This window comes from Bos taurus, chromosome 6, assembly GCF_002263795.3.
Source record: "Bos taurus isolate L1 Dominette 01449 registration number 42190680 breed Hereford chromosome 6, ARS-UCD2.0, whole genome shotgun sequence".
Taxonomy (NCBI): Eukaryota; Metazoa; Chordata; class Mammalia; order Artiodactyla; family Bovidae; genus Bos; species Bos taurus.
In genome coordinates this window covers 94,690,527-94,706,172 of record NC_037333.1, presented here as the reverse complement: position 1 = coordinate 94,706,172, position 15,646 = coordinate 94,690,527, and the positions used below count along the sequence as shown (strand labels likewise).

The window sequence follows — 15,646 nt, the reverse complement described above, 5'->3', positions numbered from 1 at the left end:
TATGGTTAAACATATTGTCTTACCCAGAAAGATGTACAGATTGGAAGGTAGTTTCTGCCAGTGGTTTATTTGTACCAAAACGTCTTAAGTAGGAAGGACTCTGTGAAGCCCTGCGGATCCCACCCTTTCGAGGGCAGTCGCCTTTCGAGTGGAATGTGCAGGTGTCCCCATTCTCGCGAAACGGGCTCATTTGCTGACCCTCGTTTGGTGAGACACCAACAGTAGCACAGCTGCTCTGCACTAGTTGAGATCTCAAACCTGTAATTTGGCAGGAAGAACAGAGCAAGTTGGGTAAATATACATAAACACATTGTGAAGAAAGAAAACCAGAACAGAATGAACCAGAGCCTTATCCTACAGCTTGTTTGATAGAGATGATTTAAGGAGGCATATGGTATAGTTAAATGTGCTTTCAAAAACATTGGCCAGAGTCTTCTGGCAAATATGAAATAAATATCTCAATCAGATGAAACTGATAGTATTAGTCCTCTTAAAAGGCTGTGTGGAAAGACAGTTGACAGAGTGTTTTGAGTAAGAGGAGGTGGGACATCAAGTGTATGTGGAAAATTTGAAGCAGCTGATACTGAAGGATCATGGAGATGCATGTGTGGCAGACTTGGGGTTAGAGCCTGACTTGGTGATAGAATCTTATTTTCTTCAGTGTTGTTATTTTTTTCAGTATAATGAATTTTGCCTGGAATAAAATTGATTCCATTTCCCTTTCCTGGTTTGACAAATTCTGCCTTTAGCCTAGCTTCTCACATGAACAGTTTTAATATATTTGTATGGTTAGGTGAATTTCATCTTGTCAGGTTTTTTTTTTTTTTTTTTTTTTTGAGAAGGAGACTTGACACAATTTTTTAATCAGAAAAACTCTTTAAAAAGCACTCAAAAACTGAGGTGATGAATTGATCCTCAGCAGGTGACATGCTGGATGAGGCTGCTTTGCTGCACTGGTTTCCCACTTCCCCCCTTGTTCAGGGTCCAATCAGAGCCGTGCCATAGCTGCAGGGCCCCTGCTGAGCTCATGGTTGGACCGAAGACCTGAATTGTGTGACCTGTGAGCCTAGCCACCTTGGCCATGGTTGTTCTCAGTAGTGTACTGAATCACTTCAGTCGTGTTCAACTCTTTGCGACCGCGTGGACTGTAGCCCTCCAGGTGCCTCTGTCCATGGGATTCTCCAGGCAAGAATACTGGAGGGGGTTGCCATTCCCTTCTCCAGGGCATCTTCCCGACCCAGGGATTGAACCCATGTCTCCTGCATTGCAGGAGGAATCTTTACCGGCTGAGCCACCAGGGAAGGCCGTGGTTGAGTGCTTCCAAATAACAAGCTGCTTCTGAGCAAAGCCATGGCCTGAGATGAACTCCTTATAGTAGGGGACCAGCGGATGGAGCATGCCCAGAAGCATCCACAGCACTTAGGCCCCATAGCAGACATTCTAGATGTGAATGTGTCCATCATTGGGTTTCCTTTCAGTTGCCAGGACATTGGCCTGCCAGAGACACCAAGCTACAGCCTTGACAGCCTCTTGTGCTGGGGTGAATGTCTGGAGGGGAACTCAGCCACTCATTCCAAGACCATTAGGCCACAGGGTGGCCAAATGTTGTACATTTTTGTATATATGTTGTTGTTTTTAGTCACTAAGTCATGTTTGATTCTTTAGTGACCCCATGAACTGTAACCAGCCAATGTCCTCTGCCCAGGGGATTTCCAAGGCAAGAATACTGGAGTGAGTTCCCATTTCCTTAGGGGATCTTCCCAACCCAGGGATCGACCCGTGTCTCCTGCATTGGCAGCCAGAGCCATAGGGAAGCCCTGTAAATGTGATAAATTCACCTAATCTGCATTGAATCTTGATCCTAAATATGATTTTCAGTTCTGGAAATTACCTTTTAAGAGAAACAATAATTAATTCACGTACATTCAGGGGTGGCTAATAGAATGTGGTCAAGTGTTAAAATGTTAAATAGGATGCAGTTAAAATACTGAAAAAGACATAATCTAGATGTGACACCTCAGCTTCCTTCAAACTTCAGGTCTGTTGTGTGAAAGATAGATTTGATTTATTCTGTATTGCTCCAAGAACAAGAGAAGAATGAAAGGTAAAGGGAGGCACATTTCAGCTCAGTATAAGGAAGAGATCTGTAGAAATTAGAACATTTAGTGAGTGTTTTGGTAACTAAAAGTGTTCCAGGAGGGACAGCCATGAGATGATACGGAAGATGTGGTAGTTCAGTCGCCAAGTCGTGTCCAACTCTTTCAACCCCATGGACTGTAGCCTGCCAGACTCCTCTGTCCATGGGATTCTCTAGGCAAAAATGTTGGAGTAGGTTGCCATTTCCTTCTCCAAGGGATCTTCCTGACCCAGGGATCGAACCCAGGTCTCCTGCATTGCAGGCAGATTCTTTACCAACTAAGCCTCTGGGCAAGTAAATATGTATTTAAATCCTCTTATAGATCTATTTCTAAATGTTATATTATTAAAGATTTTACTGTTATTAAGACATATGACGTTTTTGGATGAAAGACACTAAAAATCGAGTGATCTTTTCCAAGCATCATTTGAACACTTTTGAAAAATACACAGTGCAGTTAAAAAGGGGTTATTTTCAGTGTAATACTGAAAACATTTCCAATACAACTTTAGATGTGATCCAGTACTTCTCTGATAAAGCATTTTTTTCTTCTAAAATCTAGCAGTCTTCCTGACTGCAGTGTATTTGTTTCAGTTTTATATAACTATATTGAGTATCTCAAAAAGAAATTATTTTATTTAATGATTTTATCCTTTTACCCTTTGAAGAAAATATTCTTAGATGAAACATTAATTTACATCTATATTCATAACTAGAAATTGAATCTTTATTCACAAATATGAAATTTGACTTTCAACTCATAATTTATTATGCATAAAGCTAACTTTTAAGAAACTCTTCAGAGTATTAAATAGTAGCACTTGGTTTCAAAATATCTTCAGTTGACATAATTTAAATAACTTTTTGAGTAGTTACCAGTTTAATTTTCAGTATATGCAAATTGGAGGTAAATTATTTATTTCAGCAAATGTCTTTCACAATTTTATTTAATTTTTTCATCTTTTTTAATGGATCATAAAATGGCAGTCTTTTATTGGTTATGCATAAAGTAAACAGCAAATGAATACTTTGCAAATAGGTTACTGTGGATTGTCAACCATATTTCATGGAGTATGAAATTTGTCAGATCAGAGTAACCATAACATATGGCACTGAGCTGTTCTCCTGTTTTGGAATTTTCATACATCTTTAACATTAAATAAAAGCACTGTGACTGTTAGTACCTTGAATTTTATTTACTTCATTAAATATCCCAATACTATTGAATAATTTGTCATGTGGAAAACATTTAGTACATTTGAATTTAGTTTTATTGCTATTAATTTGAGAAGCAATTGACATTAAAACGCACTTCCAACAGTCTTTTTGTTAAGATGTTTAGGTTTCTTCTATCCTTCTACTTAAAAATATTCTGAGGAAAAAAAAATATTCTGAGGATGGAGCAAAGAGAAAATGAACATTTGTATACAATTCTAAACAATGTAGCACCAATTTGTAGAAAACAAAGTTGAAAGAGTCGTGGGTTCTGAGCCCCACCTTCCCTTAACACCCAGAATTATCTGCATGGTGGGCCAGTCCTGTCTCAGAAAGTTCTCCCTTATCTTTCCCAACTTCGTAGTCCAGCCTCCCTGGCTGTTTCTTCTCTGATGTCACCTGTGCTTCCTCTTCTTGTGGTTCCTTGTCAGTTTTCACCATGACTGGATTCCTAACCCATAAACTCGCCTTCTCGAAGGCTTCCTTTTAGTGCTGATGAGCTCCCAATCTCCAAACAAGATCTTTCCCTTAGCTTTAAGCCAATTATTCAGGTGTCTACTATCCAGATGTCAACTCACTCACTTGTATTTCCCCTAGGCACCTTAAACCTGAAGTTCCCAAATTAAACTCATGTACTTCCATTCAAACCTATTCCTTTCATGATTCCTATTCAGGATTACCCACCTTCCTGTGCAAGACAGAAACTCTGAAGTCATCTTTAACTACTCCCTTCTTCCTCACTTCCTGCATCCTATAAATGTCCAAGTCCTTTCTATTTTTAACTCCTTAATATCTCTCAGTTTTCATTTTTGCCCTACCCACATTGACACTATTTGACTCAATTCTACTTTGGTTTTTATTTGAAATGTACTAAGAAATTCTTAAAAAAATTTTTTTTTAATTAAGATAACATTGGTTTATAATATTATATATGCTTCATGTGTGCAATGTTAACTTTTGACTTCTGTATACACTACAGCGTGTTTACCACCAGAAGCCTAGTTTCCATCCGAAGTAACTCCATTTATCCATTTCACCCCCTCTTCTCTGGGAGTCATCAGTCTGTTCTCTGTATCTATGTGCTGCTTTTGTTTTGTTTGCTTGCTTTTATATTCCACATATGAGTGAAATCATACATACTTGTTTTTCTCCATCTGATGTATTTCACTTAGTACTCTCAAGATCCATCCATGTTATCACGATAGCAAGATTCTGTCTCCTTTAGGCTAAATACTATTCCATTGTACATGTACACTGTACATCTTTAGCCATTCATCGATCAGTGGACGCTTAGGTTGCTTCCATATATTGGCAATTCTAAATAATGCTGCAGTTAACATCAAGGTACATAAATCTTTTGAGTTAGTGTTTTTGCATTCTTTAGATAAATACCCAGAAGTGGAATAACTGGATTTTATGGTAGTTCCATTCTTAACTTTTTAAAAAACCTCCATACTGTTTTTCAAAGTAGCTGCACCAATTTACATTCCTTCCAAGAGTGGAATACACCATGACTTTCTTAACTGGTCTTCTACTGTAGAAATTATTACTCTTCCAACCGTTACGATGCAACACATGTGATATTTGTAAAACACAATTATGACCAGATTTCTACCTGTCTTAGAAGTTCATAAGACTAATCCCAAACATCTAAATATAGCATCCTGGGTTCTTCATGATCCTTATCCTATTCTCCTTTTCAGCTTCAAACCATATATTCTCACTGTCATATTCTGTGTTGCTGCCATATTGAATGACTTTTTAGTTCCTTGACTATTCTGTGCCTTTCTTATCTTCTAGATTGTCAAATAGTGCTCCGTCTTCTTAGATTCCTTTCTAATCTCGTTTCCAACTAATTCTTGATCATTCTTCAGGATTCATCATAGAGATGACTTCCTGCAGGAAACCTTTGTTGATGCCCTCATGCAAGGCTGAGTTACTTGTATTTCATACATTGTGCTCTAGTACCTTTCTGCTGGTACCTATTTTAGTTAATATCACATTCTATTGTAATTGTTTTATGTGACTTTTTTTCAGTTACATTGTAATTCTGTGTTTTACTTGTTTTTGCAGCCCTATTACCAAGCACAGCCTTGCTTGGCCTGTTGTAGGTAATTTATAAATATTAGAACAATAGACTGGTTGAGCGATTGGTTGAACTTATTGGCAGACATTCAGAAACCAATTTGCAGTGTAGTTTTAAGTGTTAAGTTCAAGCACACAGTCAACACAGTTGTAATGTTGGGTTTTGTCAAGATAACATTTTGTAACAGGAAGGAAATAGCTCTGAAAATTTTCTTTAAATAAACTTGCGTGATATTATATTCTAGGCATTTTTCGAACAATTTAGCTTTCTCTATATGGAAGTAAGGGGAAGAGAAATTCTTTAAACAAAAAAGTATTGGGCAATTATCTCATTGCTGCAATACATTCTTCAGTATTATCTATGTTGCTTTTTAGCTTGGTATAAAAGTATCTTGATATTCTGAATAATTTTTTTGACAAGTAGTCTGATGTTACAGTAATGTATAGAGTATCTGCTGTGTTCTAAGCACTGTGTTGGACATTTTGAGGACATTATTTTATCAAGCTTTTTTCCCCCAAACTCTGAAGTAGGTACAAGTATCCCCATTTTACAGATTAAGGAATGCAAGATTGAGAGTATAGTGACTAGGGTTCAAACCTAGAACTCCTGATTCCCCAACATGTGGGCAGAATCTATCCTCTTTTACAATTTTATTTTATTCTTGGGACAAATAAAGATAAATTCTTGACTCACCTCTCACTGATGTGTGGAATTACATAAAAACAATGACTTTAATACATTTTTGTCCATAATTAAGTTTCTGTAACTGAGAGTATGAGTTCTACTGTTCTAAACATTACTAACCAGCAACAGAGGTTATATAGCGATCAGAATGAGAAATCCATAAATTCTAGCAGAATTACATAAAATATGACAAAACATGATATGCATATATTGGAGTCTCAGGGCAAAGAAAGGGCAAGTTAAAGGATGAGGTGGCTTTATCAATCTGTGTGCCATCAATGGAGGGGCAGAGCTTTGGACAAAGGTACCAACTCATAACAGTGCCATTCAGTTCAGTCGCTCAGTCACGTCCGACTCTTTGCGACCCCATGGACTGCAGCACTCCAGGCTTCCCTGTCCATCACCAGCTCCTGAAGCTTGCTCAAACTCATGTCCATCGAGTTGATGATGCCATCCGACCATCTCATCCTCTGTCGTCCCCTTCTCCTTCTGCCTTCAATCTTTCCCAGCATCATGGTCTTTTCCAATAAGTCAGTTCTTCATATCAGGTGGCCAAAATATTGGAGTTTCAGCTTTAGCATCAGTCCTTCCAATGAATATTCAAGACTGATTTCCTTTAGATTTGACTGGTTTGATCAAACAGTGCCATTCAGATCCAATTAGATCAGATCAGTTGCTCAGTCGTGTCCGACTCTTTGCGACCCCATGAATTGCAGCAGGCCAGGCCTCCCTGTCCATAACCAACTCCCAGAGTTCACTCAGACTCATGTCCATCGAGTCAGTGATGCCATCCAGCCATCTCATCCTCTGTCGTCCCCTTCTCCTCCTGCCCCCAATCCCTCCCAGCATCACAGTCTTTTCCAATGAGTCAACTCTTCGCATGAGGTGGCCAAAGTACTGAGTTTCAGCTTTAGCATCATTCCTTCCAAAGAAATCCCAGGGCTGATCTCCTTCAGAATGGACTGGTTGGATCTCCTTGCAGTCCAAGGGACTCTCAAGAGTCTTCTCCAACACCACAGTTCAAAAGCATCAATTCTTTGGCGCTCAGCCTTCTTCACAGTCCAACTCTCACATCCATACATGACCACAGGAAAAACCATAGCCTTGACTAGACGAACCTTTGTTGGCAAAGTAATGTCTCTGCTTTTGAATATGCTATCTAGGTTGGTCATAACCTTCCTTCCAAGGAGTAAGCGTCTTTTAATTTCATGGCTGCAGTCACCATCTGTAGTGATTTTGGAGCCCAGAAAAATAAAGTCTGACACTGTTTCCACTGTTTCCCCATCTATTTCACATGAAGTGGTGGGACCGGATGCCATGATCTTCGTTTTCTGAATGTTGAGCTTTAAGCCAACTTTTTCACTGTCCACTTTCACCTTCATCAAGAGGCTTTTGAGTTCCTCTTCACTTTCTGCCATAAGGGTGGTGTCATCTGCATATCTGAGGTTATTGATATTTCTCCCGGCAATCTTGATTCCAGCTTGTGTTTCTTCCAGCCCAGTGTTTCTCATGATGTACTCTGCATATAAGTTAAATAAGCAGGGTGACAATATACAGCCTTGATGAACTCCTTTTCCTATTTGGAACCAGTCTGTTGTTCCATGTCCAGTTCTAACTGTTGCTTCCTGACCTGCATACAGGTTTCTCAAGAGGCAGATCAGGTGGTCTGGTATTCCCATCTCTTTCAGAATTTTCCACAGTTTATTGTGATCCACACAGTGCCATTATCATACCAATAATCTCAAAATATTTTTCTAAAGAAACAACAAAATGTAAAAGCAGAAATAACTTTTAGAGTATGTTTTTAAGGCTTGCAACGTTTCTGAAAAAACTACCAGCAAATATATATCCATATAAAAATATACAGATATATTCACAAATAAGTATTTTATATAGTAACAGTTAGTTGCTCAGTCATGTCTGACTCTTTGTGACCACATGTACTATAGCCCTCCCAGGCTCCTCTGTCCATGGGATTCTCTAGGCAAGAATACTGGAGTGGGTTGCCATTTCCCTCTTCATTGTATAGTAAATGCCAATGTAATTAACCACGAGCAATAACATGAATGTTGTAAAAAGTTGGAGGAGTGACAGTTTTGCCAGTGAACAAAAATTAGATATCAGACCCTAAAGCATTTATCGAGGATTAAGGTAATGTGCAATAGAAGTGAGAGCCTTTGACTACAGAGTCAAGAGAAGTCCAGTTTGGGGCAGGTTACCTTTTTAAGCTTTATGTTCCTTATTTGGAAAATGCAGATAATAGTATAGCCTCCCTCAGTGGATTGTTGTGAGAATTAAATGAGAAGATGCGTAATGCATTGGGTTTGACAGCTTATGGTGAACAATGTCAGATTCACGATCTCCGAAGATTTAGCTTCGGGGCCAGGGACGAGGCTTGATCACTCAAGAGCTTTTGTATAGCAGAGTTTTATTAAAGTATAAAAAGGTATATAGAAAGCCTCTGACATATATATCGGAAGGGGGATGGAGAGTGCCCCCCTTGCTAGTCTAATGGAGGTCTTACATACTTTTACCAGACCCACTCCCACAGCATAGATCTTGACCCTCTTCCACAGCATACATCTAAAGATAACAAGATTAGTCAGAAGGTCCTTGTTAAAAGGGAGAAGCATGTCGTTGAGCAAGATACATCCTTAGTAATTATTGTTATATAATCCTTAGTACAGAGCTTAAGGAAAAACATACCCTTGAGCCATTAACTCTGGGCTTAAAGAAAAAAACATTTTATGTGACTAAGATGAAGGAATGTAGAAAAAACCGATTTGTCCTCTTCTCCTCCTGGAGAACTCCAGACCCCTTTCTCCTCCCCAATGGCTTTGGACCCCTTTCTCCTCCTTGAGGGCCCCAGACTCCTTATCAACCTACCTAAGAATTAACTCTCTCAGGTTCATAGTAAGGAATTGACAAATGCCATCATTATTAATATTGTTGTTAATGGTAATAGTTTGATAATGCTACTACTGCTCTCAGGAAGGGGAAGGTTATATTGTTTCAACTGAATCCATGTATCCAAAGAATCATCAGGTGGATTTCCATGTCTGTGGAGACTTAACTCAGTTTTATTTCACCAACCACATGATACTGGACAGATTTTAGGAATAATACGCAATTGTTTTGGTTGCCTACAAGAGCTCATCAGCATGCTATGGGGAACTATAGAAAAGAGTGAACTTTGTTGTAAAAATATCTTCTGTTTTTATTCCATTTGGATAATCATTAAATGTTTTGAATGTTTCCTTTGTTAATTAGAGAACTGGTTCATGTCTGGTGAGTTCTACCTGCCAGATTATGAACAATTTATGTCAATGTCTACTGAGCCCTTCAAAGTTGAATCAATAAGATTATCTGCAACAATCACGCAGTGTTATGACTCAAATAAATCTTGCCCAAAACCAAAACCATGCCTTCTGTGTCATATGCTTTCTGGTGCGTGCTTTAGAGTGGAGGAATTAAGATCTAGGAAACATTATTTTTGGATTCAACTATGCTTAGTCTTCAAAAAAGCAAAACAAAACAAGGCACTCAATTCTGCAGAATAAGCAAGTAATTTTAAATTTACCTTCCTAAATAAGCCACTTCTCATTCTGTGTTGGAAGTTCACAGAAGTGCAGTAAAGTTGACATAAACACCCTAAGTTCTTGCTTGTTTCTGGATTTAGTTAAACATATTTTTAAAAACAAAATGTTTTGAAGGGAATAATTTACAGGGAATATTTTTAATAGGAGTTATCCTGAATTTTGAAGAAGAGTTTAGCTAGAAGTTTACTAGTTTTATCTTTCCTGGAGACTCTAGCACTGTAAAAACCCAAGCTACATATCACATTGAGAGAATAATAAAAAAGAAAAACACAATAAGAACTTTCATTTCTTCAAGCCTCAGTGGTATTATGGAAAGAACTCGAAATTTGTAAGAATCCTGTCTTTACCACTTTGGACAAGGTAATTAGCATTTTGGGGCCTTATGTTCCTCAGCTATAAAACTGTGAAACTCCTTACTTTAAGAGTTATAAGAATTAAATGAGATAATATCATAAAATGCCCAGGATAGCATCTGGCAGGAACTGAATAATATTTGTCATCTCTGCCATCATTATTGGAAATCTTACCAGTGGCTTGAGATTGCTTCTGTTTTATTCTGTCTATAACTAATAGTGTTTGACACACAATTCAAGGCCTAGAGTAGAACTCTAATAAATTTAATAAGATTCTACTAATCCAGAGTAATTAAGGCAAAGTTTCTGGCTCTTAATTCTTGGACCTTATAATATTTTGTGAACACTGGGGCATGGTGTGGTATAGAAGCTAGATTAACAAAATGTTGCCTATTTCACTTTAGTGAATGGATAGCTTTGTTTTCTTGGTATATTGATTATTATAGGTAATATACTTTGTAAACTCTTTTGGAAAAGAGCTGTTTCCTTTAAAAATCTCCTTGTCACTATTCCCTCTTTGCTATCTTCTGTGGTGGTTTAGTCGCTAAGTCCTGTCTGGCTTTTGCGAACCCATGGACTTTAACCCACCAGGTTTCTTTGTCCATGGGATTTCTCAGACAAGAACACAGGAGTGGGTTGCCATTTTCTTAAAGCTATGAAAAAAAAAATTACCAACTGATCCCAATTAACGAATTACTATAATAAAACCTGAATTAATGAAATTTTAATTATTTTAAATTATAATTTGAAATCATATTTTCAAAATGAGAGCTGTATTTTAATTATAGTAGTTCTCAGTAATGGACAAAAATTATTCTCTCTTTTCTCTGCCTTTTTCAGGATATGTTAAAATCTTGGGTATTTACAACAAATGCCTACAGATATTTACATGTATTATTTTTTTCCATTCAGCTTATCTCTGTCTTTCATTATCACTTTCTCTGTATTTTATCTTTGAATGATTGGTTATTTTTATATTCTTAAACAAAGATCTTATAATAATTGTAATATCTACAGACAGGGAAAAGCGAAATGGGATGGAACGATTTTTCTCCTTTTTAAAAAGATTTTTGTGAACCTGAAAAATCTCAGCATTTTTCTGCATTAAGGAATTCTTCTAAATTAAATTTTTGTCCGAAAGATAGCATTTTTAAACTAAAAGGACGACTATAGGAATTTTTCCTGTTTCTATTTACATTAGTGCCTCTTTTGGAAACAATTGAATCACTTAAGGAATTTGCCTCTAGCTACTGAGTAAGGGCTGGAACTAAGAAAGAAAAAAGCTAACTGACCAGACACTTGACTTTTAAAGTAGACTTTCTGGTTACTTTTGAATTATTTAAAGAAAGAAAAATCTCCCACAAAGCTCTACTTTTTAATTCATTGTTAATTATTGTTTCTTCATTTTCTTTCAGAACTCTTCATGTTTCAGTGAGTTTTAATGAAGGCAAGTCTGTCATCTCGAGTTCACTAATAGTCACAGCCACGGAATGTGTAAGTCACAGTTTGCATAAAGTTACCTTTTAAAAATAACTCTACGCAGAAATAATTTATGGTCTTTCGGTGTCGCTGCACACTACAGTGAAGTACAAGGATGACACTGAAGACCGTCTCGAGGAAACACTTGCACTTGTAGACTGTTCTGCATTTTCCTTTAGTTTCATTTTAAAAGGGATTTTAAGCGAGTATAGGTTGTGTTTTGACATTTATAAAATTGGAAAGTCATATCAGAATAAGGTAGGAGAATGATTTCCAAATGAAGATATTTTTTTTATTAAAACAATAACTATAAAGAAAGTAATGTCTTCTCTTAATGAAGGTTGCATTGTAGTATCTAAGACATTTATCATGGTTTTGAAATTATTAGTGCATCTTAATGAGTGAGCTTATTATTTTGTCCATTTTAATGTTGGTATTTTTGCATGAGTAAGGAATTTGATTTTGAAAGCTTGATAATATCTTGGCTTAAAACTATATTGAAGTTATAATTTAATTGAGGTGATAGGTTTGTATCATAGATCATAGTGGACCTAAAATGCAGTATTTTTAGATGTAAACTCCATTGATAAGACAATGTTTTCCTTAATTTTGGGGGTTTAAGTCTTGATATTAGATTGTTGAACATGAAAACACAAAGCATTAAAAGGAACTGATAACATGGCTATTAGTCTTATGATTGCGTTTTCTTTGTAAAAAATAAATAAATCAGAGCAAAAAAAAAAAAAAAAAATTCCTGCCCTTCAAAAGACCAAAATCCCAAACCTAAACATTGTCCCACATCTCATGATTTCATGAGATGGTTTTACATTTTGATCTTTTACTTTGAGAGACATCCTTCCTCCAGAAAAAAAAAAAAAAGGCAACTCAATATTATCTGTATAGAGATAGTTTATTTCTTCTTGTAAGAAAACATTGCAGGGAAAACAGCATCCATATGGACTCTTGGGTCATTATTGAATTCCCTGGATACCTCTTTTTCAACACTTGTTTTCATTTTTTTATTTTAAAAATAGCTAGGCCCTCCCCACCCCAACCCCGCCTTTTCATCTTCAATTCATGTTGCAATTTGTAGATTTTGTGGATGTTGCAGTTTGTATATTTTCTGGTCCCTCAGGATGTGGTTGAGATTACAAACATTTGTGGTTTATGGTTTCTCAGTGTTCCCTCACTGAAATGGCATTCTTTTCTCCATCCCTCCTATTCTGTACCTCTAGCTGTTTTTGTTTTGTTTTGTTTTGTTTTTTACCTCTCTTCCACTCAAGTGTGGTTATAGGATCTTTATCTGGATCTTATAACCAGACACAGTTTCCATGTACAGGGATGCTGAAGTTATATTACCCGTTTGTAATTTATAGGTTGTATATTTCCTAGAAAGAGGAAGTCTTTCTAGGTCTTGCTTGTTTTCAGGAGAGTCAAGATCATGGCATCTGGTCCCATCACTTCATGGCAAATAGATGGGGAAAGAGTGGAAACAGTGATAGACTCTATTTTTTTAGGTTCCAAAATCACTGCAGATGGTGACTGCAGTCATGAAATTAAAAGACACTTGCTCCTTGGAAGAAAAGTTATGACTAACCTAGACAGCATATTCAAAAGCAGAGACATTACTTTGCCAACCAATGTCTGTCTAGTCAAGGCTATGGTTTTTCAAGTAGTCATGTATGGATGTGAAAGTTGGACTATAAAGAAAGATGAGCGCTGAAGAATTGATGCTTTTGAACTGTGGTGTTGGAGAAGACTCTTGAGAGTCCCTGGAGATCCAACCAGTCCATCCTAAAGGAAATCAGTCCTGAACATTCACTGGAAGGATTGATGCTGAAGCTGAAACTCCAATACTTTGGCCACCTGATGTGAAGAACTGACTCATTGGAAAAGACCCTGATTCTGGGAAAGATTGAAGGTGGGAGGAGAAGGGGACAACAGAGGATGAGATGGTTGGATGGCATCACCGACTCAATGGAGATGAATTTGAGTAAACTCCAGGAATTGGTGATGGACAGGGAGGCCTGGTGTGCTGCAGTCCATGGGGTCGCAAAGAGCTGGACATGACTGAGCGACTGAACTGAATGTGACTAGAGGTGGTTTAACAGTAAGGTGATTTCAGAAAAAAGGGACATTAGTTGTATCAAAGATGGAGAGAGAGTGTGGGGACATGTTGTAATATTAAACAAGGGATCTCAGTCATTTCCAATGAGAAGAGATTTGAGGGAAAACTTGAGGAAGGTGAGGGAGTAAGCCCTGAAGACCATGTAAGGGAACAGTGTTTATGTGGAGGGAGCAGCTAAAACAGAGCCTAAGGTGGGACTGTACCTGGCTGGCTTAAAGAGGAACAGGCAGCCAATGTGTAGGGTAAAGGCAGCTAGGGGAGGAGGAGGATTGAGATGAGTAGAGGAGAGTAGAGGGAGGGGAGAGATCATAGTGGGTTTTATAAGTCATTGTAAGGACTTGAGTTTCTCTTCTAAATGAAACAGGGAGCCATTGGAAGGTGACATGGTTGTTGTTGTTCAATGCCAAGTCTTTCTGAGTCTTTGTGACCCCATGGACTACAGCATGGCAGGCTACCCCATCCCTCACCATCTGCCCAAGTTTATGTCCATTGAATCAGTGATACCATCCAATCATCTCATCCTCTGTCTCCATCTTCTCCTTCTGCCTTCCATCTCTCCCAGCATCAGGTTCTTCTCCAGTGAATCGGGTGTTTACATCAGGTGGCCAGAGTATTGGAACTTCAGCTTCAATGTCAGTCCTTCCAAAGAATATTCAGGATTGATTTCCTTTAGGATTGACTGATTTGATCTTGCTGTCCAAGGGGCTCTCAAGAGTATTCTCCAGCATCACAGTTCAAAAGCATCAATTCTTTGGAACTCTGCCTTCTTTATGATCCAACTCTCACATCTGTACATGCCTACTGGAAAGACCATAGCTTTGATTATATGGACCTTTGTTGTCAAAGTGATGTCTTTGCTTTTTAATACATTCATTTTGCATAGCTTGCCTTCCAAGAAGTAATCGTCTTCTAATTTCATGGCTACAGTCACCATCCGCAGTGATGACATTGTATGACAGTGTTTTAAAAGGATTATTACCTACCAGGGTTCTTGGCCTCCTTCATCAATAGAAATTGATCAGAGGCTAGACAAGAAATTCAGGCAAGATTTTACTGGGGCCCTTGTTGTAGCAAGGGAGAATGAGAACACACAAGAAGTTCCTCTGCTTTCCTGCTTGCTGGGCAGGGAGTTTGTCCCTTTTATGGGGTGAGGGTATTGGTGTGTCCAGGGCTTGGGCCAGTGGGGTGGCTTAGGTGGTTGCCCACCCCTTAGGTGGTGTTGTGTGCAGCAGGCTTGGGCAATACCCTGCTTTTGTTCCAACTCTTCAGAAGTGGCAGTTTGGTTTTTTGGTATCTTTGTATCTTTTGTCCAAAATTTGCCCTAACTGTGCATGCATACATGTATTTTTAGTCCCTTACAGTTTCTTTGTATTTTGTTGTTGGAGGAGAGGCTTGCTGCTGCTGCTAAGTCGCTTCAGTCGTGTCCGACTCTGTGCGACCCCATAGACGGCAGCCCATCAGGCTCCCCCATCCCTGGGATTCTCCAGGCAAGAACACTGGAGTGGGTTGCCATTTCCTTCTCCAATGCACGAAAGTGAAAAGTGAAAGTGAAGTCGTTCAGTCATGCCTGACTCTTAGCGAGCTCATGGACTGCAGCCCACCAGGCTCCTCCATCCATGGGATTTTCCAGGCAAGAGTACTGGAGTGGGGCGCCACTGCCTTCTCCGGAGGAGAGGCTTAGGTATGAGCATTGCAGCACTGTGCAGCAGAGGGTCTTGGGATCCATGTCTGTCTCAGGATCATTCTGGTTGGAGTAAAAACAGTGGAAGGAAAGCTTGAAAATAGAACATTTAGATCAGATTATCAACAACCTGGAAAAAAAAGAGCTTAGAGTTCATCCTACAAGTCTGTGATTCCTCAGCTTTAGTACACAGAGCTGTCATATTAAAAATGAATGAAGGAAAGAAAATCTGTGTTCATGAGAGGTTGAGCTTAACTCTGTGGAGACAAAGTTTAGAGAGTTTT

The 15,646-nt window shown here is 38.4% G+C and overlaps 1 protein-coding gene across 1 annotated transcript in view; it reads left to right on the top strand.

Moving 5' to 3' along the window:
• The window catches only part of ANTXR2 (ANTXR cell adhesion molecule 2), a 177,783-nt gene that overhangs the window by 51,487 nt on the left and 110,650 nt on the right, over positions 1-15,646 (top strand). Inside the window, exon 11 of the mRNA NM_001076826.1 lies at positions 11,490-11,568. Within this exon, the coding sequence (NP_001070294.1) occupies positions 11,490-11,568 (79 nt within the window). The remainder of the gene's footprint in view (positions 1-11,489; positions 11,569-15,646) is intronic.